Source organism: Eurytemora carolleeae, unplaced genomic scaffold (genome assembly GCF_000591075.1).
Source record: "Eurytemora carolleeae unplaced genomic scaffold, Eaff_2.0 scaffold7, whole genome shotgun sequence".
NCBI classification, from domain to species: domain Eukaryota; kingdom Metazoa; phylum Arthropoda; class Copepoda; order Calanoida; family Temoridae; genus Eurytemora; species Eurytemora carolleeae.
In genome coordinates, this window is record NW_019396407.1 from 1 (window position 1) to 26,870 (window position 26,870).

At 32.4% G+C, this 26,870-nt stretch overlaps 3 protein-coding genes across 4 annotated transcripts; 2 read left to right on the top strand and 1 right to left on the bottom strand.

Moving 5' to 3' along the window:
• Positions 1-1,706: 1,706 nt before the first annotated feature.
• On the bottom strand, positions 1,707-6,722 carry LOC111702664 (juvenile hormone acid O-methyltransferase). 2 transcript variants are annotated; one of them, XM_023474418.1, is made up of 10 exons: positions 6,675-6,722; positions 5,725-5,848; positions 5,375-5,424; positions 5,125-5,182; positions 4,521-4,604; positions 4,239-4,313; positions 2,684-2,760; positions 2,320-2,326; positions 2,182-2,255; positions 1,707-1,831 (listed from the first exon to the last, which is right to left on the bottom strand). In XM_023474418.1, exons 1-10 carry the CDS (start codon positions 6,695-6,697, stop codon positions 1,759-1,761), a joined length of 645 nt encoding a protein of 214 aa, XP_023330186.1. In that variant the 5' UTR covers positions 6,698-6,722; the 3' UTR covers positions 1,707-1,758. The 2 variants fall into 2 exon arrangements, with proteins under 2 accessions (XP_023330186.1, XP_023330187.1); XM_023474419.1 differs by having other exon boundaries at positions 1,764-1,831; positions 2,213-2,255.
• A 4,010-nt stretch (positions 6,723-10,732) lies between these two features.
• On the top strand, positions 10,733-18,425 carry LOC111702682 (quinone oxidoreductase-like). The gene is made up of 8 exons (XM_023474444.1): positions 10,733-12,679; positions 13,218-13,379; positions 13,511-13,613; positions 14,842-15,008; positions 15,422-15,555; positions 16,369-16,656; positions 16,721-16,823; positions 18,060-18,425. Exons 1-8 carry the CDS (start codon positions 12,611-12,613, stop codon positions 18,153-18,155), a joined length of 1,122 nt encoding a protein of 373 aa, XP_023330212.1. The 5' UTR covers positions 10,733-12,610; the 3' UTR covers positions 18,156-18,425.
• LOC111702681 (E3 ubiquitin-protein ligase TRIM23) lies at positions 14,020-26,511 on the top strand. The gene is made up of 14 exons (XM_023474443.1): positions 14,020-14,025; positions 14,705-14,708; positions 18,477-18,540; positions 18,890-19,018; positions 19,098-19,247; positions 19,428-19,534; positions 20,699-20,843; positions 20,919-20,980; positions 21,216-21,294; positions 21,622-21,852; positions 23,031-23,450; positions 23,773-23,898; positions 24,990-25,076; positions 26,077-26,511. The coding sequence occupies exons 3-14, from the start codon at positions 18,484-18,486 to the stop codon at positions 26,167-26,169; spliced, it is 1,686 nt and encodes a 561-aa protein (XP_023330211.1). The 5' UTR covers positions 14,020-14,025; positions 14,705-14,708; positions 18,477-18,483; the 3' UTR covers positions 26,170-26,511.
• Positions 26,512-26,870: the final 359 nt, after the last annotated feature.

Consider the following 26,870-nt stretch of genomic DNA (forward strand, 5'->3'; position numbering starts at 1 on the left):
TAACATAAAGATAATGCAAAAAAAATTGCAAATTATTTTTAAGGACCCTTTTTTCTATGTTGAAAAGTATTTTCACCTTTTTTTATTATTTAATAAAGGCTGTACAAGCATTTCATGTGCCCTTTACCGCTATCCGATGTTAGGATAACAGCTATCCGCTTGCGAAAGGGTGTTAGTATACGATAAACGTCAAAACGGGCAATCCGATCGGGCAAATTTGGTCCAGCAGTTTGTACATGCAGCTATAGCTAACATATAATGTAAATAAATATATGAGCAAAGTACTTTATTTCATAGATATTATATATAAATATACAGTTGATTACCACCCTCAGAAGAGAATGGACCTCTCTCAAAGCGTTCCTAGCTTTAGAGTTTGGGGAGCGCTGCATTTAGTTGCACATGTCATATCCTACAGGAGAGTAGCAAATGTAATGTAGAATAAAACAAGACTCCATCTTCAGCTCGTGCAGCTGAAAGAAGGAGTTTAACCCCTGATGGGTATACAAGCCATGTACAACAATACCGTTTTTCTTTTTACCTAACTAGCTGTGAGGACTGGACTGCTGTGGAAGATTCCTCTCAATGGGGCTTTAAGCTTACAACTCCCCATTTTGCATAAAGGGTGGAGTAATGGGTTTCCTTAAAATTCCCCTTAGTCTGAATGGATTTGGTTTGGCAGTCCGAAAACACTGAAGTGTTCACATATTAATACTCTTGTTATGGTTCCAGTCTCTTTATTATAAATCAGGATATGCACTAGCAAATTGTGTAAATCCATCCTGCACTGTTAACAAATAATGATTTTTTTCTCACTGTTTCTGATAACGTTACAATATCAATGAATAGTTTCTCTCCCATGTTTCCCACAGTACTGGGCATGTGAGGGCCCATCTTGGCTTTAATACTCCTCTCCTTAGTCAGACAAACATCACAAAGTTCTGATTATCTACAAATCCTGTAATGTGTAATCCTGTTGTCGTATGAATTCTATGCCAAAGTTAAGTGCATGATTTAATCGTTTTATCACTATGGGTTCCACTTCAAAAACTGTTTCACTGTATCACTTGTAGCAGCACTGCTTTGCTGCTGTTCTGTAGGTCTCAATTCCCCTTCAGGTATATTTTTCCTTGCTAGCATTTCCCTTGTATACTGCTAAAAAAGATTTCACTGTACTATTCTTTCCGAACTTGGGAGTTTCTAGCATTTAGCTTGGATTCGTAGGTCTCTCCGCTTGCCACCACTTTTGTAGAAAAAGCCTAAACTCCTCCTTAGTCTTTATCATTTTTATAATGTATCACAAACTCTGTCCTCTCTACCTATCCATGGGTATATACAATCCCTAAATAACAATAGTCTATGTTGAACTGTCTATATTTAAGCATAAAAGGTGCAGGTAAATAAGTTGACCGCAACTAGGGTCAATGAACTAAAGAACGTATATTTACGGGTTACAAAGATATGAATGAAATAGGTTTATTTATCATATATATATATATATATCTGATAAGTAAAACACAGATTATTTTTCCATTTCTTTATATATAGATATATATATTATATATTACAAATAGATTGTCAAGATACTTGACAACCTATTTGATATATTAGATTAGCTAAAGTCCCTGGCGTTGCCCGTGGAATAATTGGCGTTTTTTTGTTTCAAAACGAAACGATTAGTTTAAAAAAAATTTATAACGAAAAAATACTTAGTGTCTTGTTTTATTATATAGAAGATACATCTTTGTGATATTTTATTTAACCTGATCCGTCTGTATCTCGGTTACTCATCCAGTCAGAGTTTACTTGGAGGATATTATGACACGGCCAGCTGAATAAAAAACTATAAAAACTGCTGAAAAAAATCTCAGATGTGCTCTACATTTGTAAATAAGCATTATGGTAAAAGCTAAAACTAGCTCAAATACGAAATTTTATAAATTTGAAATGATTTTCCTTAATGACCATCCTTTATCATATATCGATTTCCCACCATTTTTCATTATTAAACCATGTAAAATTAATTTCAAAAATGGCAACCTAATCAGGGTGGGGGGGGGGGGGAATTTTTTATTTAATCAAGTCCAATAGAATTGAAAACTAAGTTTTTTCAGACCCTTTCCTAAAAAATGTAAAAATGTGAAAATCCTGGAATGCACATTGGATGTATTACAAGTATGCCTTGTGTTCTTCAGAATATTAGCCCATTCACCTTCTTTCTTCATTTCTTCAAACGTACTGCGATGGGGATTATTCTAAAATATGAGAAAGCCAAGGTGGAGATATATACTTTGGACTGAATAATTCTTTTTGATTTACCTTTAAACTGGGTGTAGAAGAAGACATGTTGTGATTGAATATTTTGATAAATATGACGGAAATATACGGTTCTCAATAAAGGCAATAGATTTTTTTCTTTTTAAAATCATGATTTTAAATCTCACAGGTTCTTCATTTTTTTTCGCGTCATAAAATATCGTTTTAAGATTATTATTAAGTTGGAAGTCAATTTTAAAAATCTTTAATTTTTGAACTTTACAGTTATTAATTCTTAGCGCGGTTAAACTTCTTTTCTTAACTATAATTAGGTAAAACGCCAACATTTTTCATATCCTAAAAGTAAAACTTTTTTGGATATTTACTTATCTTCTTATTTTCTTATTTAAACAATCACAAGATGGTCCTTTGCGAAGATACAACTAGGAAGATAAAGAGTCCATTCTTCTTTAGTATTGAATTAAAGAATGAGACTGTATCCGGCTTTTCATAAATATTCTTCAATATGGAAGGGACTTTAAGGGGAGTGTTTACGAAAAACACTTAAAGGGAATATAAGCATAACATCAACTGACCCTTTATACAAAAATGGCAGTGCCCGAGTTATAACGTTACCCTTGACACCTTTTAATCTGATGAAAAATGTGTAATTGATACCGTCACAAACGAAACTGAACAGAGACACAAAAACATGTCTATCTAATTCATACTTGATCAGACAAAGCTTTTAAGGGTACCGTTGTCAATCGGGGCTGGTCATATTTTTTAGAGGTTCACTTGAAATTTCACTTACAGTTATAAGTAAAAAATATTTTTTTCTTTTCAGTTTAAATGGCTAGAGAGTAGAGACACATATTTAAGTCTCACTGCGAAGTTTGAGGCAGTATACTGGAACTATATACATTGTGATCCCGTACTCGTAGTTCTTCTATTTTTATTTTACACACAAGTATGAGAAAATCCCATATATTCTACCTAAACCCTTTGATCCTTTACATTTGATTGAATCTTTCCTGAACCCTTTGATCCTTTACATTTGATTGAATCTTTCCTGAACCCTTTGATACTTTACATTTTATTGAATCTTTCCCGAACCCTTCGATACTTTACATTTGATTGAATCTTTCCTGAACCCTTTTATCCTTTACATTTGATTGAATCTTTCCCGAACCCTTTGATACTTTACATTTGATTGAATCTTTCCCGAACCCTTTGATACTTTACATTTGATTGAATCTTTCCCGAACCCTTTGATCCTTTACATTTGATTGAATCTTTCCCGAACCCTTTGATACTTTACATTTGATTGAATCTTTCCCGAACCCTTTGATCCTTTACATTTGATTGAATCTTTCCCGAACCCTTTGATCCTTTACATTTGATTGAATCTTTCCTGAACCCTTTGATACTTTACATTTGATTGAATCTTTCCCGAACCCTTTGATCCTTTACATTTGATTAAATCTTTCCCGAACCCTTTGATCCTTTACATTTGATTGAATCTTTCCCGAACCCTTTGATCCTTTAAATTTGATTGAATCTTTCCCGAACCCCTTGATCCTTTACATTTGAATGAATCTTTCCCGAACCCTTTGATCCTTTACATTTGATTGAATCTTTCCCGAACCCTTTGATCCTTTAAATTTGATTGAATCTTTCCCGAACCCTTTGATCCTTTACATTTGTTTGAATCCTTCCCGAACCCTGATAATGCTCAGCATGGCTATCAAAGGCATACGACATTGGTTTGCAAAGATAAAGGGATGATAAAATCAGAGTTTAACTAAGGAATGTTAAATAGAAATCATATAATTTTTAGTCTCACCAAAAGCTATTCAAAAAAGTACATATGAAGCCTATATGCAATTTATTTTAGTCTAATTGGCCCAGTCTAATCACAATTTACGTCCATTCTGTGGATTTTATTAAATCCGAAAATGTTTTAAAGTAATATTTTTTGCCTGGTTTGTGACCCAGTGAAGGCAGTTAAATGAGGTGACAAGGTCAAAGGTTCCCCTATACTGGTTGCAAAAAATCTAGAACATTTTCTCTTTGTATACATTAAAAAACAAAAACAAAAAATATTCGCGGATTCATAAAAAAATTCGTGGTTTTTAAATTTAATAAATATCAAAATTTGTTGGAGGAAACACAGGTTACCAAGATCGAGATATTTTTTCATTCGAAATTATTTAAATTCCACGGGCAACGCCACTTCAGTTAATTATTAATAAAGATCTAACCTTCGTTTGGTTTGTCTCTGTGTCAAGCTGCAAAAACTCCAATTTATCAAGATTGTATTTTGATTTGCAGTATTCAATCATATCCTGCGAAAACGATCAGATTTGAATATTTTTTATAAACATCCAACATAATTGTTTATTTAGAAAACAGTTTCTTTCATTTTTTGGTTCTTTTACTTCATTACAGACCATTTCTTAAGGGGTACCTGGGAGTAAATCGTTTAGTTCGTTCATAGAAAATTTTTTTAAAGACTTTTAACATTTTAAAACTGCGTTTTGTTAAAGTTTGTTTTTATTAAGCTTTGCAATATTTTTATCATAAAAGAAATTGTGAAGGATAAACGAATCAAACTTTTTTCTGAGGGTCAAAATTTGGCATAGTGCAAGAAAAACAAATGTTTATACTACACAATTTTTAAATTTAGAAAATTATTCTCAGACTTTTGTAAAACCCTTTTTAAAGTCGAAAACCTTTAAAAAACCAAAACGAACTGAAAACCAATAAAAATCTAAAAAATCTATAGAAACCTATAGAAACCTCTAGAAACCTTTATAAACCTATGACAACCTGTAAAAACCTATAAAAAGGAACCAAAAACCTAACCTGTGAGATATCGACTCCTATAACTCTTCCAGGATTACCCAGCTCACCAAACCTTCCTAAAAGTAGATCGTCACATCACCTAGCTTTTTGCAATATTCTTTTATCGACAAGTTTGCTTTTTAACATGAACGAAATTTTGACTCTGACATTAAACATTTATTATAATTATCTATATATTACATTTTTTCAAAATTCGTTTCTTTTCAAATTTTTTTAAAACTTCCAATTGTGACGGCGGTCACTTTAGTATTCAGCCATAGCTAATGTGGTTTCTCCTGTACCACAACCAAAATCTAAAACCTGAAATAGTTTTTGAACATATATCAATTATAAGCGATTTCAGAAGTTTTGCATTTTCTTCCCCTTTTATCAGATTTTAATTTTCACCCAGATTTTCTACTTATGGTTTAGCAAATTTTATATCCCAATCTGCAAATTTATTGAAGACAATCTATTTTTTTTAAGTCGACTACTGAATAGGGGTTTTCTATTTTCCCCCTGGTTTGCATGTGGTTTAACTGAATCCCTGGTTTGCATGTGGTTTAACTGAAGCGACTTTGTGATTTGTCATAAAATACTTTTTTGATACTGTACTTTTACCTTTTCTGTCCCAGATAGTGGAGGAAAGAACTTGACCAGCTGATTTATAGTTTTAGTGTTAATAATGAAATGGGACTGATTGGAAACTGAGTACTGCTTGGGAGTTACAAAGTTCATGGCGGTTCTAAAATTTATTTTATATTATTAACAATCTTCAATACGCCTCTAAAATTTATCATATATTAACAACACTTCAAAGCGACTCTAAAATTTGTTAAATATTAACAAACTTCAATGCCACTCTAAAATTTATAATATATTAACAAACTTCAATACGACTCTAAAATTTATTATATATTAACAAACTTCAATACGCCTCTAAAATTTATTATATATTAGCAAACTTCAATACGCCTCTAAAATTTATTATATATTAACAAACTTCAATACGCCTCTAAAATTTATTATATATTAGCAAACTTCAATACGCCTCTAAAATGAATTATATATTAACAAACTTCAATACGCCTCTAAAATTTATTATACATTAACAAACTTCAATACGCCTCTAAAATGAATTATATATTAACAAACTTCAATACGCCTCTAAAATTTATTATATATTAACAAACTTCAATTCGCCTCTAAAATGAATTATATATTAACAAACTTCAATACGCCTCTAAAATTTATTATATATTAGATTCTAAGTCAGAGCTTTTGTGAGGATAGTGATAACCCATGAACATTTGGTCTTGATATCCAATATGGGCACTTTAAAATTTAAGGATCAATACTTGATCCCTTATTGTTATCCTTGCAGGCATAATCACGATGGGATATCAAATTGAGGGATTAAATTAATCCTTCTTCATATGATAGAGGTTGAACCCGAGATTTACAACACAGTTCTGACTTTTGAACACAGTGCTCCTGAGTTTTGTGATAAATATTGAATCCTATAGAAAGGTATTCAACATTAATATACTAAAGTGGAAAAATATAATTACCTTAACCCGCTTAATAGCTTCATATTGAAAATTATTACGGTAATCTGAAAAGATTAAATCTTAAATATGAGTTTAAATGATGTAAGATTGCATGATTTTATTGTCTTAAATACAGCTTTGTATTGTCTATTTATAAGATTACACTAATTGTCATAAATGCAGTTTTTATTGTCTAAATATAATATTGAATTGTCTTAAAGGGAGTGACCGGCAATGTATGGTAGTTGAATTGAGAATGTAGTATTGGGGATTTTTTTTAAGGATTCATTTAAGACATAGTAAAAGTTTTAATGATCTATAATAACAGTTTTAGCGCAAAGTCGACTTTTAAAATCATCCATTTGGGTGGTTCCTTTTTGAGAATCGGTTTAAAAAAAAAATTTTAATAACGACGACAAAAATGTTTCAAAAATTCTACAGTTAACTAAATAGATGATTAGTAACATATTTTTCAATAGATATTTTGTTAATAAATCAATGTTAGAATCAATAATTTCTTTTTCACTATTATATTGAATTTCTTATTCTTTACGATTTGTTCGCAAATTTCTACAAATTCTTCGAATGTCGTCTTTTCAATAAAAATTCCAGAAAATCTCAAACATGTTTGTGGACAATGAAAAATTACAGAAACCAACAAGATTACTTATTTTTGATGATAAAAGTAAATTTTTATTTTCTCAATCTGTTTCTTAACAACTAATTGTTTACTGTAGAATTTTTGTTACATTTTTGTCATCGTTATTTAATAGTCTTAAAAAAAACAATCCTAACCACCCAAATGGATGATTTTGAAAGTCGGCTTTGAGCTCAAACTCAGTAATTATACATCATTGAAACGTTTTACATGTCTCAAATGAATCCTAAACAATTTCTGCACAATACTACATTCTCAGTTCAACTACCATACATTGCCGGTCACTCTCTTTAAATACTGTTTTGTGTTGTCCAAAAATTCATTCAATAAATACTTTGAAAAACATTAAAAAAGACAAATAGCTTAGGGAAAAGTTCTCTACTGTTGCTTTCTCTACTTGTGTATCATTAATCTTTTCAAAATTAAATCGATAATCGGTATTTTTTGTGGTCCGACATAATTATAAACTTCTATCTACATATCTTCAAAATTAGATATTTTATCTGTTTGTAATGTTTTCTTTTATATTTTTGTGTCTTAGTCTAAAGTTCAAGAGTTTGATATGATATGATAGTTTGATATGTAGATTAAAGAACGAGAAATCAACTAAATATTTTGCCAGAACCTTCTACTAATGTCATCTTTCAGTCACGCGGATGAAAATAATGAAGTAAAGATGTTTCCTTGTCAGGGGCGCATTCAGGAATTTTTCCAGGGGGGGGGGGGCTACATTTTTTTTCTTATTCTAAACCTTACTCCTAAACCCTACTCCTAAACCCTACTCCTAAACCCTGCTCCTAAACCCTACTCCTAATCCCTACTCCTAAACCCTACTCCTAAACCCTACGCCTAAACCCTACTCATAAACCCTGCTCATAAACCCTAATCCTAAACCCTGCTCCTAAACCCTGCTCTTAAACCCTACTCCTAAACCCCACTCCTAAACCCTTCATCTAAACCCTTCTCCTAAACCCCACACCTAAACCCATCTTCTAAACCCTAATTTAAACCCTGCTCCTGATCCCTACTCCGAAACCTTTCTCCTAAACCCTGCTCATAAGCCCTGCTTCTGAACCCTACTTCTAAACCCTTCTCCTAAACCCCACTCCTAAACCCTACTCCTATAAACCCTACCTGTAAATCCTTCTCCTAAACCATGCTACTAAACCCTACTTCTAAACCCTTCTCCTGAACCCCACTCCTAAACCCTGCTCTTAAACCCCTCTCCTGAAACCACTCCTAATCCCTGCTTCTAAACCCTTATTCTAAACCCTACTCATGAACCCTACTTCCAAACCCTTCTCCTAAACCCTGTTCTTTAATCCTACTCCTAACCCCGGCTCGAACCTCTACTCCTGAACCCTACTCCTAAACCTCTTTCCTAAACCCTGCTCTTAAACCCTTCTCCTAAACCCTGCTTCTAAACCATACCTTTAACATTACTATTAACCCTACTCCTAAACCCAGATCCTAAGCCCCGATCCTAAACCCTGCTCTAAACCCTACTTTTGAACCAACCTTCTGAACCCTACTCCTCAACCTTATCCTGAATCCTTCTGCCAAACTTTTCTCCTCAACCTTATCCTGATCAACTCAATCCTTAAAATGTGCTAGGATGAACTCTAGTTGTTAATGTTGAGATCTATGATCATGAACTGTAACGATATATCTGTATATCTCTATACCTACCTAGATATACAGAGTAGTAGACCAGAGGCAGAGCTATAGTGTGCAAACGGTGGAACCAGTGGAACCAAACTCTCAAAAAATCAAAAGAGACATTTAATTAATGAATCAATGGTCTGAATTAGAATCGGTAATAATATGAAAAATAAGCCAGTCAATATACACTGGACTTGTCACTTGTCACATGGACACAGAGGCTGGAAAATAGACAGTAGACACTAAATACTAGACACTAGACAGTAGACACTATATACTATACACAATATACTATACACTAGACACTAGACACTAAATACTAGACATTGGACACAAGTTACTTGTCACATGGACACAGATGCTGGACACTAGAAAGTTATAGACACTAAATACTAGACACAAGATACTATACACTAGACACTAGACATTAAATACTAGAAACTAGACACTGAATACTAAATACTAGACTGAAGATACCATACACTAGACCTGGACACTAGTCACTTGTCACATGGACACAGATGCTGGACACTAGACACTAGAAACTAAATACTAGACACTAGACACTAGACTTTAGACACTAGACACAAAACACCAAGCAAAGAACAGTGCAAAAGTGATACTAAATTATACTAAATAATAGGTAGAGAAAAAAAATAAACTTATATAATTGAAAATAAGTTATTCGAAAATCCATTTTAAAATCTCGCAGGTTTATGCAAATTCTTTCAGCTAGGGTAGCTCGTTGGAGGTTTTCTTTATATAAATTTCGAAGACGACATTTTGAAGAAATCTGCAAATAAAATTAAAGATAATGTTGATAATGAAATAATCAATTCTATGGTTCTACAATTTATTTCATCGATGATTTATTTAAAAAGAAATATGTTCCTAAATATAAAATTGGTCTATAAAATATTTTTTTACATGTTTTGTCCTGGTTATTTAATAACTAAATCTATATATAAATTTGGCTTGTCTGTCTTGGTGTCTGTCTGTCTGTTTGTATCCAATAACCGTCAAAACGGCTGAACCGATCGGGCCCAAATTTTTTGTGGGACATCTAGGGACCCCAGGGAAAGTTTATGAATGATTGAAATTTTAAATATTTGTCTTCATCGAAATTCGATCGTCATTAAATTTTTTAAAATTTTGAAAATCCGCGAAATTTTTTGTGAAAATCTGCGAATTATTTTGTTTTGTTTTACGATGTACACAAAGAGAACATGTTCACAATTAATTTAGAAGATGGGCGCGAAGCGCCCTCTAAGGCTAGTCTATATATAAATTTGGCTTGTCTGTCTGTCTGTTTGTTTGTCTGTCTGTTTGTATCCAATAAACGTCAAAACGGCTGAACCGATCGGGCCCAAATTTTTTGTGGGACATCTAGGGACCCCAGGGAAGGTTTATGAATGATCAAAATTTCAAATATTTGTCTCCATCAAAATTCGATCTTCATTAAATTTTTGAAAATTTTGAAAATCCACGAAATTTTTTGTGAAAATCCGCGAATTATTTTTGTTTTGTTTTACGATGTACACAAAGAGAACATGTTCACAATTAATTTAGAAGATGGGCGCGAAGCGCACTCTAAGGCTAGTTTAATTAAATATACACCTCAGTAACATTTGAATATAAACCTCAGATACAATAGATTGTCATTTTTTAAAAATAATGATTTTTTCAATATTTTTCCTGTGTCCAGTAGCAATAAAACATAGATTTTTATATTTAATGTACCTAAGTTATATAATTAGTCTTGTTTAGATAAATGTATTTTTTCAGCGATCTGTTACAACAAGAACCTGGAGATTCTCCGAGTTTGAGTACATCACATGGTTTGATAAACCTCTCCAGCAACTTCTCTTTTGAACTACTGTATTAATACCAAGTGCAAACCTAGTAACTCTAGCGTCAATATCTCTTAATCTAAACTTCTGCCCGGATAGATTCATACACCAAACATAGTCTCTATCTTTCGGAGCCCGTTAGTTTATTTCCTGATTTATAAATTAGTGAAATGTCCTGTAGTACGACGAATACGAGTCTGCAGAATGTATATCCAATTCAGACATTTTTACCCTAAACAAGTTTTAAGCAAGCATTTGATATTTTTTTATTTTAAAAATAGAGATTTATGACTTGTGACCACTTGATTCAGTGGAAAACTTCCATTAGCGACAGAAAATCGATATTTTCTACACAGACTTTAAGCTCATATATCGAATATCTAAATTGAAATCCAATTTTATTTTTATAAATTCACTTTTCTGAGAAAGTATGGTGTAAATCGACCTAAAGCGAACGACTCTTATTAAAAGACACCATTTTTTGTGCAAAATTTTTAACTGTTAATACTAAACTACATTTATATAGTGCATCAGTTTTCAGCCTTATATTCATACCTGGAAAAGGCTTGTATTTCATTATCATGAGGAATTTATTATCGCATACATACAAACTACTATTCCAGTCAGCAAACCTAGTATCTTGCTGAATTGACACTTGAGTTTTATACACTAAAGGGTGGCTAATTTTAGATATCCTTGCAAAATTCTTAGAAACCACTAACTATCAAATAGCTTAGCTCGGCAACTCTTGAAATAAGTTAGTGATTCAGGGCACGAAGTCCAGGCAACAATCCACAGCACAACCTCTATTAATTTTAACTTTGTCTTGCTTTCTCCATTGTGAACTGACATCTGATATTCAAAAAGTTTTAAGACAATGTTTTGGAAATTCATATTTGTTCTCAACCTGTTTTCTACTTTGTATACAATTTACATCTTAGATTTTACTTTATTGTATCTTTTCTTTTCCTGTTTTATCTTTCTTATCCTCACTTCTTCTAATTCTTCTAATACAAATCCCCCGTTCTTTTTCAATGACCTGTTCTGTTCATCTCATTTGAGTAACAATATCCTTTTGATACAATGTCAGAACCTGCTAAAAGTTTGTTTAAATAACGTATATTGTGAATATCTTTATGCTTATTTCAATGTAAATCCGTCAAAGAAAATGGAAACAACCAATATTTGTCATTAAAATATTGGATATTTCCGTTCAACCCTTTGATTGAGGAGAAACCTACAGTTTAAGTATCCAGCCTTGAACCCATCTGGTTCTGGTTAGAATAGTGTGATTCTGAGATGAATGAATGTATTATTAAATGAATGTACTGTTGTCAATTTTTTATTACGTTATTTCCGATTATGTTCGGGCACATGTTTCATTAAATTCATAACGCCATAATACATGATATAGTATGGAATTATCTTCATAATATCCATTTCGTTTTCTTTTAAAAATCCTTTCTTTTTTCATATTTTAAGAATATTATATTTTGTATAAGACCGGGGTTTTTATTGATTTAAAGAGAGTCTGTACTTTCATAAAAATTTAGATCAAATTCTCTTTTTGAGATCGAAGTATTTTCATGCATGTGTTTCCTTGTGAACGGTTTAGATATTAGGGGTTTAAGTATTTGTTTTGTTTCCCCCTTTCATTGTTGAAGGGGATCGCTTAAAAGTTTATAATTGAAAGTCGGATTAGTTTAAACCTCACTATACCACACGATGCAGGCCAGGGGTCAGAAAAAATTTCAATATCTACCAGCTCCAAGCTGTAAATTGTGTAAATGAAATTTCAGAACATCTTCAAAATGTTGTCTCCAACATTCGTATCTGCTCCGCACTCTTTTTCCCAGGTATTTGACTATTGTGTCTGTGTGTCAATATTTTTTTATTGAGTATCCCAGGTTCTTAGAATGAAGACCTAGCGGCATTGTGAGCAAGATAAAAAAAAATATACTGTTTCTTTATCTAAACTTGAGTTCTCAACCAATTCAGTGGAAAAATAAACAAACTGCATTTTTGTCAAATGTCAGTGTCAAAAAAGGGTTTGCAAGAGGACGGACGGAATTAACCCACGTAAATACATTATTCTTAGGACTATAGAAAAGATCTATTTCAAGTCAAGATGGAATAAATCGCATTAAATCGATCGATAAAATATTTACTGACCAAAACTTTTTAAACTCACAAAAATGATGTAATTGGGTCACTAATCTTAATCCAGAAAATAATCTAATGTCAGAGGGGATTTTCTGTTGAGTTTGAATTTTTAAACTTATTAAATTACTGAAGTACTGTTCAATCCGATTATAGTAGAAAAGTTTTTTCTGTTTTAAGATTCACCTTTTCTTAAATTTCAGATATTTTGATACACTAATTTCTCCTCCCTAGATATATGATCCCTGCTCTGGTCAGTACGTGAATATCAACTCATTTTCTGCCCTTAATATGTCAGTTCCAACCATGAAGGCAGTTCGGGTTCACAGATTTGGTGGCCCTGAAGTCTTGAGTCTAGAACAACATGTTCCTATTCCCCCTCTAAAGGAGAACCAGGTGGATAACTAATGAACCCCTTACCCCATTCTTAACCTCCTATCCCTACACCTAACATTTTATGCACGTTTTTTTTGGTCATTTCCTGTCACTAAAGACATCGACATTATTTTAGATTTATAATTAATTAGGTACTAGTTAGGGTTCTCTTTGCTGGAGTAAACCCTGTTGAAACCTATATTAGGGAAGGGCAATATTCACGTCTCCCTGAGCTTCCATACACCCCTGGCTCAGGTAAATGTTTGTTGGTCAAATATTTCAAATTATTCTTGACTTTGATGCTACAGGGTAACCCACAAAGGATGAGACTTCAGAGACGATTGTACGGAATTTATACTGTCTGTTTACTCATATTCATGAACTGTGAACTTGTTTGTTTGTTTGTCAAATCATTATATAAGCCAATAGATCACTATATCTAAGGCATAAAACTTAATTTAAGCTTGAGGTCGTCATATTTTAAGATTTTCCTGTCTTTATAGTCTCATCCTTTGTGGGTAACCCTGGTAAGTGCTAAATTTAGAAATTTAGTGCTAAAAAAGATATTCATTTTTTCGTGGGTGGAAGTACTGTTGCGGTAGAAATCCACTGATCCTCTAATTAAAGTTGTGCTCAGGATCCGGATCAGATTAGAAATTTACTTCCAGTTTGATATGAAAACTAATGTAACTTTTTTGTTTTGCATTAATAGAATTTAGTCATAATAATCAGGATCCATTTAATTTTGATGCGGTACAGGATCCGTATAAGGATCCAGGTCTTTCCCTTAAGATTTACTGAATTATTTTAACATAGCAGAATTTTCAAATTTGTTGTCTTATTTTTTCGCTTATTCTTTGCTAAAATTTGATGAACCATTCAGAAATCAGGAAATTTTTATAATCTCTCTTTTCAATAGTTCAGATTTGGGTTAAGAGAGTAAAAAGAATTTTGCAGTTTTTGGTTGATATTTTGCCCCTTGGATCACCCCCGGCTTCAGTGTGTTTCATTATGCAACTTATTTTGTTTTTCTAAAATTAGTCAGTAAATTTTTTTTTCATGCATATGCAATATAATACTATGGATGCTTGTTTGAAGGGATTGTTAACGTTTTTTAATATACATTTAATAAACCTATTTTCTTAATAGGAGCACTACGAAGCACGAAAAGATGTCCGTGAGTAAGATCACGAATATCAACTCAATATCAACTCGAAAAATTAATGACCAATTATTCTAAAGACACGATTTAATGGACCTTTTTCTGTAATCAATAAAATACAAAGTTCTTCTGCAGAAGATATATTATTCTGGTCCAAACATTTTTGATCAGTAATATGATTAAGAAAGTGGGAAAATTAAGCAATGTATGTTTTAAAATAAGTAAACAATCTCTTAAGGGATGTTTTCGGGTGACGTTTTATGGTTTGAATATTTTCTATCCTCCCTATCAATTAAGTTAGAATTTACTTTTACATTGAAGATGCTGCTGGATACGTGCATCAAGTTGGAAACGCTGTGACTAGCTTGAAGGTTGGTGATAGAGTTTTCGTCGCCGGAACATCTTCTAACACCGGGAGCTACGCGCAGTTTGTTGTATCAGATGATACATATGTATTTCCGCTTCATGAGAGGTTGTCTTTCGCTCAGGTATAGAATGAAATACATTTGATGGAATCGTCTTTAAGTTGAATGTTGATGGAGTTATCTTTGTTTTTCACGTGTATGTAAAGGCGCGTATATTGATTATTATTAATTACGCAACCTAGTAAATATATTCAATTGTAAAGATCTCACTGATGCTAATCTCAGATTCATAAAAAAAAATTGTGAACATCGTTAATTTCAATTGAATTTCTAAATGATATAATGATTGTAACTGAAACGTCCTTTTATTTTTGTTATATTATGGTACTCCCTAATATTCACGTCCACGTCCTTGAGTTTACATTTTTTAAAAATCAGCGTCCTACTATGGTGCCAAGTTATGTTTGCACACTGTTTAAATATTACGTTTTGTGTTTCCCTCCCCCCACCCCTTTAAAATAGAAATTACTATCTAGGGAGCATCTCTTGGAGTACCATTCTTCACTGCCTATAAAGCGCTGATACTTCGTGCCCAAACTAAACCAGGAGAGGTTGTTCTTATCCACGGAGCTTCAGGAGCAGTCGGAACTGCGGCTGTTCAGATTGCCAGGTAGGTTTTGTCTGAGCTAAATATTTTCACGATTTTTTTTTTGAATTAAAAAGGAATTGAATTTTTTAGGTAGCTTTTTGATTCTTATCCCTAAATTTTATTCATTTGCTCAAAAACATTTATGAACTAGACTGTGGCCAAGTTCACAACTCAACTAAAGGGGCGGGTCAGTTTGACCAATTTGAATACATTTGGGAATCCAGTCTTCATTTCTTGAGGAATCTGAATGAAATTTTGCACATGTGCACCATTTGTGTTTGTTTTAAGTAAAATATATAAAAAATTGAAGAGGGAAAAATTTCACTTTTCATCATTGTTTCATGTTATTTAAAGCTTTTTCACTAAAGTCTTATGCTTTACTTTTAGAATTTGCAAAGAAAAATTGTAAATTAGAAAAAATTGAAATTTTTTGGCACTCCAGTTTTATAGGAAACATGTTTGCAAAAAATAATGTCCAAATATTATAAAATATACATTTTTGAAAAGCCCTAAACCAATAACCATGCCATTTCAAATATGCAAAAATTTTGAATAATCTGATCTGGAAAAAAGAAAAATTGAAAATGTGCAAATTTTATTTGACGGGTTGTATGCAAATAATTTGCAAATTATCTCTGCTAAACCTGCGCAATCTGTTTCCTTATGACGTAGGCTTTCTAAAAAGCTAAAAATTATCAAAATCTGACAACAGAAAGTGGGTTAAAATTAAAGTTTTTTTCAAGGAAATATATAGATTTACCCATCTTGGTCTTTTCTTTTTGTTCCGGTTCTCCAGACCTCATCAATTTTATTATTGAGCACTTCATATTTTAGAGCAATGGGAACAACTGTAGTTGGAACTGCAGGGACTAAGGAGGGTATGGATGTTGTGTCTAGGTGTGGAGCGCACCATGTTTTTAACCATAACCACAAGTCTTATGAGAAAAAGATGGTTGAACACCTAGGAACTGGTTTCGATGTGATTATTGAGCATCTTGCCAATATAAACCTAGGGCACGATCTACAGATGTTGAAGCCTAGTGCCAGGGTCATGGTAGTCGGATGTAGAGGAGCCGTTAATATCAATCCAAGACATCTAATGCTACCGGAGGCTAGCATAAGGTGAATTTTCAGTTTTCTTAAAATTGTGTGATTATGCCTTGTAACTTAAATCATGTTATTTTAGGGGTGTAGCTCTGGGAACATCTACACCTGCTGAATGGTCTGAGATGGGTGCTGCTATTGTTGCTGGTATAGAGGCGGGTTGGGTCAACCCTGTTATAAACCAAGTAATCCTAACATTGACTTATAAATACCTTTATAGTTAATAGTTTCTTCTAGTTATTATAAAGAAGTCTAAACGTCTGTTCATGCCCTGTAACTTTTGAATTTGAAAAAATTGAATTTATTCAAATCAAATAAACTCACTCACCTGTCTAGAGTTTCGAAGCTATACTAGGGACAAGAAAATAGACTTATTCAACTCAATTAAATTTTCTTGAATCTTCTTTGTTGTGTTTAAAATATTTTGAGTTTCAGTTAATAAAGCATGGACTCAAATTTTCCAACACCCCGTTCTAGTAGGGAGGGGGGTGTAGAGCATCTATTAGCACCGCAAACTGACCTCCGGAGCCTCCTGATACGCAGAATGGCCTTCTAGCCAATCAAAATCGTCTCCAAGCATCATGCTACGTCTGATAGGATCCCCAACTCTGTCTCACGTCCAGCAATTCGATATCCAATAACAAATATTTGGCTCTTACATCCACCAAAAGCCTTTTTCCGAAAAATTTCAACATGTTCATCAAGTCTTTAAAGGTAAATTAACAATTTGTGTTAAAAAGTATACTTTTATTGAGATTAAGACTTCTAATTTTGTGTTTCTAAATTTCACAAATTCCTAAACTTGTGCAGAACTAATGCAGCTTTAGATAGAAAAAGACAAATTTGATCAAATTTCACACTCACAGGTGCATCATGTACAAATCTAATACCACAAATTCACAAAGCATTGGAGTTTTTGGGAAAACTTGAATAATGAAATACAATCAAAGCACAAATCTAAGTATTTCTCAATAACTAATTTGTTTTGTGAATTCGCGGTAGTTTAATTAGATTTTTATATGATACACCTGTGAAATGATGTAAAATCTTTTCTTTATATAAAGATGCAATAGTTAAGGAATTTGTGAAATTTAGAAAAACAAAATAAGAAGTCTTAATCTTAATAAAAGTAGACTTGTTAACCTATTGTTAATGTTCTATTAAAAACTTGGTGAGTTTTTTTCGAAAAAAAAGGCTTTTGTGGATGTAAAAGCCAAATTTTTGTTATTGGATATAGAATTGCTGGACGTGAGACAGAGTTGGGGAGCCTGTCAGACGTAGCATGAGACTCGGAGACGATTTTGATTGGCTAGGAGGCCATTCTGTAAATCAGGAGGCTCCGGAGGTCAGTTTGCGGGGCTCATGGATGGCCTGCACCCCCTCCCTTGTCCTAGTTTAAATACTAATTACACCTTTTCTAGGAGTATACAATGGATGAAGTTCAACAGGTCCACCATGATATTATTCACTCTAAAGGAGCTAAAGGAAAACTTGTTATCAGGGTGGTAGACGAATGATTCCTGTCATACTAGGAAACATTTCCTGAAAAAATCAAAAGGCTGGTGGATAACAATGGCTATTTGTGCTAGCTTGTTTGCATAATTGTTTTGTACATAATATTGATAATTATTGCTATTTAATTATTGTCTATACTCTGTGATATTTTTATATTTTTCTAGTTTAGATATTATATCATACAAATAATTGCATATTCAGTCTTGCTTGGGTTATAAATTAAATAAAGTATCAGGTTGCTGGCTGGGTTGAAATATATTGATTAATCTTAATAGTTTTTATTTACTTTTTTATATGAGAGTAATCTCAACTATTGTATTTCAAGAAAGAATGGAAGAGCTGCGCTTGATGTCTGGGAATAGGAATCTTATGGCAAAAAAGACTAGCGTAAGTTAAATTCAGGAATTAGCATTGACTAGTAAGGGAAGTCGACGCGGACGAACCCAGCTTTTTGGTGATTAGAGGAAACTGTCTAAAATATTTATGGCACTAAAAGGGCTATAATAGTGTTTGATATTAATGAATATTATTTAAGCACAAAATTTATCTCGTGTTCGGGTTTGCTGGTTTGGTTTGATCATATAGCAGATTAAATATGACGTGTTTACTGTTAATATGTATTCACGGAAAGTTCTGATTCAATAATTAGATAAATTACTAATTACTTATAATGTCATCATGATAATTTAACTTGTTAGTTCATGATCTATTTGAATTTAAAAATCGAAATTTTTAGGTACTGGAGTGTAGGGTTTGTGAGGAGGTTTTTGGATTGCACGGAGACAAAATTCCTCGTCTTCTTTTTTGTGGACACACACTTTGTCACGCTTGTCTTTCAAAACTCCCAGCTGAGGGTTTTATATCGGTATCGATAATTATACTTTATTTTGGAATATTGTATTGCATATTGGCGATAAAACACGTTATTAATTATTTTCTTTTAGTGTCCCTTTGATCGGCAACAGACCTTGCTCGGAAACAATGGAGTATGGGAGTTGAAAAAGAATTTTGCTCTTATAGAACTGATTGAACGAATCCAGTGTGAGGAAAACTTGAATTCATTTTCCACAGCTTTCCTGGAAAAGGAAAGGGAGGTATTGTTTCTATATCATAATATTTATACGTATATAATTTGATAGACCCAAAAGTTATTTAACTCTAGAGATTTCAGCCTAATTGATGAAGAAAAAACTGGCAGCAAATAATTTTGATTATTAAATTTCTCTTTTATTTTGATTTGACACTGACTAATGCCTGATTTGCAATACTTTTAGTTGTCTGTGACCTGTGATGAAGTAGAAAATCACCTGGCAGTGCTGTACTGTACAGTTTGTGGTACACATCTTTGTGAGCTCTGCGCGGAACAAACCCATTCAACCAGGTATATTTTACTCACAAGGAATAGAACTAAAATTCAGATAATTTTGATCCTTTATAAATGATGTCGAGGTTATTCACCATGATAAAAGCGTTCCAAGTGAACCCGGTTACATCTCTAATTGAAAGAAATGAAAATTCCTAGATTTAAGTTAGTAAGTGCATCTCTTCATTTTTGGGGTAACAGGAATTTGATTAATTCGTAGGTCTTCACTCTACATAAGATGGAGATCAATTATTAACCCCAAGATTTACACCTCATAATTGCTTACCTATGGCCAACTGTCACTTTGTTTTATCAATCTAACAACAAATGACAATTTTTGAAATATTTATTTTTGTATTTTGATAATTAAAATCTATTTTCTAATTGAATTTTGCACAACATTCAAATATAGAAATATATGTAACCACCCGCTACATTCGGCCAGAAGCCGGGCTTAAATAGTAATATTTATCCCAAAAAATGGATATACTTATTCTAATTAATTTTTCCCACCAGCTAATACTCCATCAGATAATATGTTGGACGCTATAAGCTTTCTCCCGGAGCCCGTTTATGTTGCTTGTTACAGCCTAAATATCTAATCTGTAGACTCAAACTTTATCCATTTAAGCGTGTCCTAGAGGTTTGATAACCTAATTTAAAGTCAAAGAAGGGTAGGCCTTTATTTTATACTAGCCTTAGAGGGCGCTTCGCGCCCATCTTCTAAATTAATTGTGAACATGTTCTCTTTGTGTACATCGTAAAACAAAACAAAAAATAATTCGCGGATTTTCAAAATTTTAAAAAATTTAATGACGATCGAATTTTGATGGAGACAAATATTTGAAATTTTGATGATTCATAAACCTTCCCTGGAGTCCCTAGATGTCCCACAAAAAATTTGGGCCCGATCGGTTCAGCCGTTTTGACGTTTATTGGATACAAACAAACAAACAAACAGACAGACAGACAAGCCAAATTTATATATAGATAGGGTCCTCAAGGGTTAATTCACAATTTTAACAATTTTGTAACCCTAACTCCTGTTCAGGGAAGGTCTGTACTTCATTAAAAAAACCACATCTAGCCTTAATTTTGACAAGTTTCGATAAAAATAATAATATTTATAATTCATTCACTTTTTTGTTGGTCACTCTGACTGTTCTTCGTTTCGTTCTTTAGGACACTAGCTAAGCACAGGAAAATCCCTTTAAGCGAGAAGCCGCGTGAGAAGCCTATTTGTCCTTACCATACTAGTCATGTAATGGAGTTTACATGTCTCCAGGAGGAATGTTCTGCGGCCCCCTTGATGTGCTATATATGCAAGGTAGTTCATATTTTAGCTTAATTACTTGTATCGATATCATGGATTTATTTTTCAAGCCATACATTTGATGTTTAGGATTATGGACGTCATAAAGGTCATAAACATAATCTTTTGGAACTGGAAGCCGAATCAGTCAGGTCTATTTTTGTTTAGTTTTTTAAGAGTTGTTTGGTCATGTTTAATGTGTATTGTAAATTGTGCGATTGCGTACTTAAATATTATCTAAAAAATGTCCAGCCGTTTCAGAGGTGATACTTTTTAGATGATATTTACGAATTGAATACAATCTACTTAACATTATTCTTGACATGTTTAGAGGAAAGAATAATTCGCTTTGACGTTGTTGTGACGATTCATTTGAGTTTTGTCAAGGGTTAAAATGGCCGGAGCAGTTCTGAAAATGAAAAAATTCATGGAAGATATGAGTGAAGCCAACAGAAGACTAGAACAGGTAAAAAACTGCTTTTAACCCATATTCCTGCTGCTCCACCATGTAACTGGAAAAATTATAAGGTTGTATCGAAATTATATTGTATATAGGTCTCCTAAATTGTCCTAGAAAAAACTCGTACCACTTGATCTTGGCTTAAAACTGAGCTGATAACCCATCTGCCTCTTAGTCCTTAGGCATACTGTCTGAATGGCATTGGCTACGGCATTCTATGCCAAATATATGTTTTTAATATGTTTTAGATAATAAATATAATGTGTATTATGTACAATGTAAAACACGTAGATATATTGACGAACTTCTTTTCATTAATAATGTTTGTTGAAGGCTCTGGTTGAAATAAAGGGAATAGAATCACATTTTAATGAGCCCAGCATGGAACATGAAAGTGGAACTGCTGAGTGCGCAAGAACTCGTGTTCGCGCATATTTCCAGTCTTTACGAGACCAGCTGTGCGCCCAGGAAGTGGCAGCACTTACTGTAGTTGACACTCATGTTCGAGAACGTGTTTGCAGTATACGACAGCAGGAGGAGGATATAGCGACGGTATTATCGCAGGTACACTTATATTTAAGTTAATCAGTGTTCGGAGTAGCACTGCATAATTTATCAGTGGATACGAGTTTTATCTCGTATAAAAGCATAAATAATATTGAACATATTTCATAATTTTGGTATCGTTGGAAAGCAAATGTCATTCAGAATTTTACAAATTTCAAAGTTATTTATTTTAAACATTTGCTTTTCTTACATCATACCAAATTTTGACCCTGAGAGAAATATATTAATAAAATGGACCGAAAGCGATCGTGATTTCTTTTTGTTAGTTTTTTCCTTATATTTTCTTTTAGAATAAAAATATTGCAAAGTTAAATAAAAGCAAATTTTTACGGAATAAAATCCTTACTCAAGATTACTTATCTTATCTAATAAATTATACCCTGTTCTTCCTTTAATATTTCTGATTTGTATTCACTTATTATTCATATTTTAAACTGATAACATATATTTTCATTATATCTTGAAGTTGAGATACGCACATGCAGAACAAAATATTTATATTCATTGTTATCTAAAATATATCTATCTAAAACTGTGACACAAATTTGTCTATGAAAAATCTGCCCTGCCTATGCATGCCCTTACTATGAAATGCCCTTACTATGAAAAGTCCTATCTATGAAATTTTTTATCTATGAAACGTCCTATCTATAATTTTTTATCTAAGAAATGTCCTATCTATAATTTTTTATCTATGAAATGTCCTATCTATAATTTTTTATCTATGAAATGTCCTATCTATAATTTTTTATCTATGAAATGTCCTATCTATGATTTTTTATCTATGAAATGTCCGTCTTTGAAACGTCTTTCTGTGAAAAAGGAAAACATTTTAATAAAAACATCAAATGAATCCTACCTCACTCTAAGCTTAACTACGCTACTTTTCTAGTCACTTCCTTTAATACAACTACATTTTATTGAAGTTGTATTATTTATAATTATATCTGACGTGTAAATGAAATATTGATAAAGTAGATATAGTGAAACTTAATGGAATGTCAGTGACCTACTAGATTTCATTTCAACTCTATTGTATTAACCGATTTAAATTGTCTAGTAAAAAATATACTCGAATTTGTTTATATTTTTTATATTTCTGTTTAATTGTATGGATCGTAGTTTATTTTCGTGAATTTAAAAATTAGAAAGAGAGCATTTGTTTTAAATTTTAGGTTGCAGAAGTATGTATACAGTGTGATCGAGTTGCCAGGCAGGATGATGCTAGAGTTCTTTTAGCCTCTCGGGAGATAAATAATCTTTTAGAAAGTGTAGAAAATCAGCAACAACAATTTTCGGTCCTTTGCCCAGAGCAGTTAAATCTAGACCCTGGTATTCCCATCACGTTTACCAAAGATAACAGAGTACATATTGGTCCCAAAATTGAGATGAGGGTGGTCACTCTGGGCCTGGACGGATCTGGAAAAACGGCGATTCTCTGTAAACTTAAGCAGGGAGAATTTGTACCAACCATTCCAACAATAGGATTTAACGTTGAAAGTCTAGAATTTAGAAATGTGAAGATTACTCTCTGGGATGTAGGTGGACAGCATAAACTTCGACCTCTTTGGAAGCACTATTACCTTAATACCCAGGTGAGATAAAAAAAAATGGAATATGTGCTTACTATTTTTACTTTAATTTGTGGTCCTCTGTACATAACAAGTTTAAAAAATAAACTTATTCATATTCATAAGTTATCACCCATTTTTAACTTTTCTGTTTCCTTTTGCCCTTCAGGAGTAATGAATCAAATAAATAAAGATGTGACAAGAAAGTTTAATGTTCCCCTATTCTTTTTTTTTTTATCTAGTGGTTCTTAATTACTATTTCTTATAAAGCAAACCTTACCAAATTTTAAGAAAAAATAAATCTGCTTGAAATATTTTTGAACTTTATTTCGAAATTAAATTTAAGGCAGTGATATTTGTCCTGGATGCTTCGGATCAGAAGAGGCTTCTTGAGTCTAAAAATGAACTTGTGAAACTTCTTTCAGAGAAGGAATTAAAAGATGCATCTTTGCTTATCCTCGCAAATAAACAGGCAACACATCTTAATACAAAATATGGAAAGTTTTTGAAGTATGACTAGGCAAAATTTCTCAACGTTTATCGACATCGTTTACAATTTTGCAGTGGAAATTAGTTCCAAAACTAACAGTTACTGGGCCCATTTCTGACACTGAGTGTTAGAAATGGGCCAAATCTGCAAAGTTATCTTTTTCAAGAGTATATAATGTCTTTATATCCAAGCCGAATAAAACAAAACTACACCAATTTATTAAAAATGGCTAAAACTATATATTGAAACAATAAATTCCAACTTTAAACTAATAATAAGTTGTAAGTATTTGTTTTTAATGATATTTGTTTTCATTTTCTAACATATTTTGAAACAATTACCGCATTTCAGTTCATGGTGTGTTTTGGGAGAATATACTGGTTTTGAGATAATTACTCGAACTCATAACAATGTCAATTTTCATGCAAGCATTTACGCGCTTTCGTAACAAACAAAAAATTGATAAGGTAAACAAAATAGAAAAAAAAGACAACCAGTTCTTTTATAATTTTAGAATTATTACGGCATTGAGAAATCAAAATAATAATATTATTTTGTTCATACAATATATAGACTAAACCAGAATTGCGGGAAATTGTTTTTTTTTTAAATGCTGGAAAAGAAATCCTTTATATTCTTTTATTTAACGGATAAAATAAAGAAATCTAGATTCAACATTGATCTTAGATTCTAGAAATAATTCAGCAGTTAATTTAGGCTTCATAAGAATTTTTTTTTTATTACAACTTTGTCAGTTATGAAAGTGAGTTTTGTTTTGAATTGTGGATTATACTCAAAACAGAAAAGTGGGTTTTGTCTCAAAAACACAACAATGATTCTAATTCAGGATATGTTCGAAAATGAAAAGGCTGGATTTGTCTTGGAAGCGGTCAAGTGTTTTAATAGAAAAGAACTCCTTTAATAATTTTGATTTCAGAAAATAATTTAATAATGAAATTGGTGTTCTCGTCATGATTATTAAATGTTGGTTATAGTTTTTACTATTGACTTTTACTCTCGATTTGGTCCGGGATACTAAAATCCCAATCGTTCGTTTCATATCTCTGTTTTAGGATATCTCGGGGTGTTTAACTATAGAGGAGATAACTGATAATTTTTCTCTTTATAAACTTTGTTGCGGTCGGTCCTGGCATCTTCAGGTACTTATTAGGTAGATAGGTGTCGGATCCCAGAAAGTTAAATTGAATACAAGTACAACTATTTAGTTTTAAAGAAGGAAAGTGAAGAGCACAAATTGGATAATTAATTTCATGCTTTCTATCTCGCCGGTTAGAAAAAGAAAAAGGGCAGAAGGGAGAGGTAGGGGTAGAACAAAGAAAGGTAGATGACTAGGTGGAGCTCTTGTTCTTTGAGCTTCCTGTTTTAACATTTTTTGGTTAACCCTTATTTGAAATATCACAGATTTGATATATATTCAAAGTGATAAATATTTCACCTCTATGAAAGAAGTCTTCTGGACGTCTTTTTTTGTACTTTAAAGTGTTGTTAGCAGATACAATGCCTATAAAAGGGGGAGGTGGGGGGGGTTGATAATACATTTTGCTCCAAAATGCCGTTTAACCCTCAAAAGTAGTAGTAGGCCTAATATTCGAAAATGTTCACGGTCTCTATTCCAAAGATGTGTTAAAGCTTTTTAGTGTACTAAACCTCGTTTAACGTTCAAAAGTAGGCATAATGTTCGGCAATTATAGTCTAGATTCATGATTATATTAAATAAAGAATACAGTCAACAAAAATGAAATATAGATTATAGTTGGAAATTTGAAGATAAATGACACAAAATTATATTTTAATCTTTTTCCTAAAACTTTAGAAAAGAGACCCAGCACATTTTCGAATATTAGACCTACTTTTTAAATTTAAAAAGGTATTTTAGAGCAAATTTTTCATAATTTTCCGCGATAGTTGTAACCTTATCTTTAATAGCTAAAGCTGACAAATCAATTAAGGTTTATTAAAAAATATATTTTGTTGCATCTACAAAAAGCACAGAACTTAAAGTTAACCAAAAAGGTTTTTTTTTAAATCCCATGATTTTAGGTTTTCTACCTTAAATGTGTTTTTTGGGCACCAAATATTTCAAATATGAAATCACTGATATCGTTTAATTAGTTAATTGTATTAAAATTAAATTTTTAGGCTTGTGATGCTAAATCTGGAGGCGGGCTTCAGGATGGACTTGATTGGTTATGTAGACAACTTGTTGCTGCTGGTATACAGGATCTTGGCTAGGGAAATAACTACATTTCTGTTACCTGTATAGTGAAGATATATTTATAGGATATATTTATATATTCTTGTGTATATATGTATATATAAATATGCTCCAAATGCAGTGTACCTTTACCATTTTTGAAAGGCAAGCATTCTCCGGGAAACTTTGAAAATCGCTTTTTTGTTGCTTAAAAGGCATGCACAATGCACATGCAATGAGTTTTACTAGGATTTAGTAATTGTTACTTTGAGTATCTGCTTTAAATTCAACATGTACAAGATCTAGAAAAGTGACGTTCCTGATATAAAAATTGTGATTTAATGGTTTTTGTACATAAATAAATGTTAGTTGAACAAATATCGAATTATTTTTTCTACCCGCCCTATGCTGGTTTGCGTAGGCATTTATCACGCAACTCGTAAATATAAAATAAAAGAATCACCAAAGAAATGCAGCATAATCTTAAAGAACCGGAATAACCAAGATCTTATCTGTTCTATGTCTTCATGTCGCATCTTTTTTTTTATAGAAGTAGAATTAAAGACGGCAGTTTTCAGGGATTTCGATTTCATTTTTTTCAAAGTTAAAAAAATGTCTAAACTTCATTTAAATTTCAAAATTACTCACTCGGAATTAATATTAGTTTATACCCTAATCTGGGCACTATGCTGCCAACAACTTGTAGTAAGAGGGAAGAGGACTACTTCCACTCGGAACA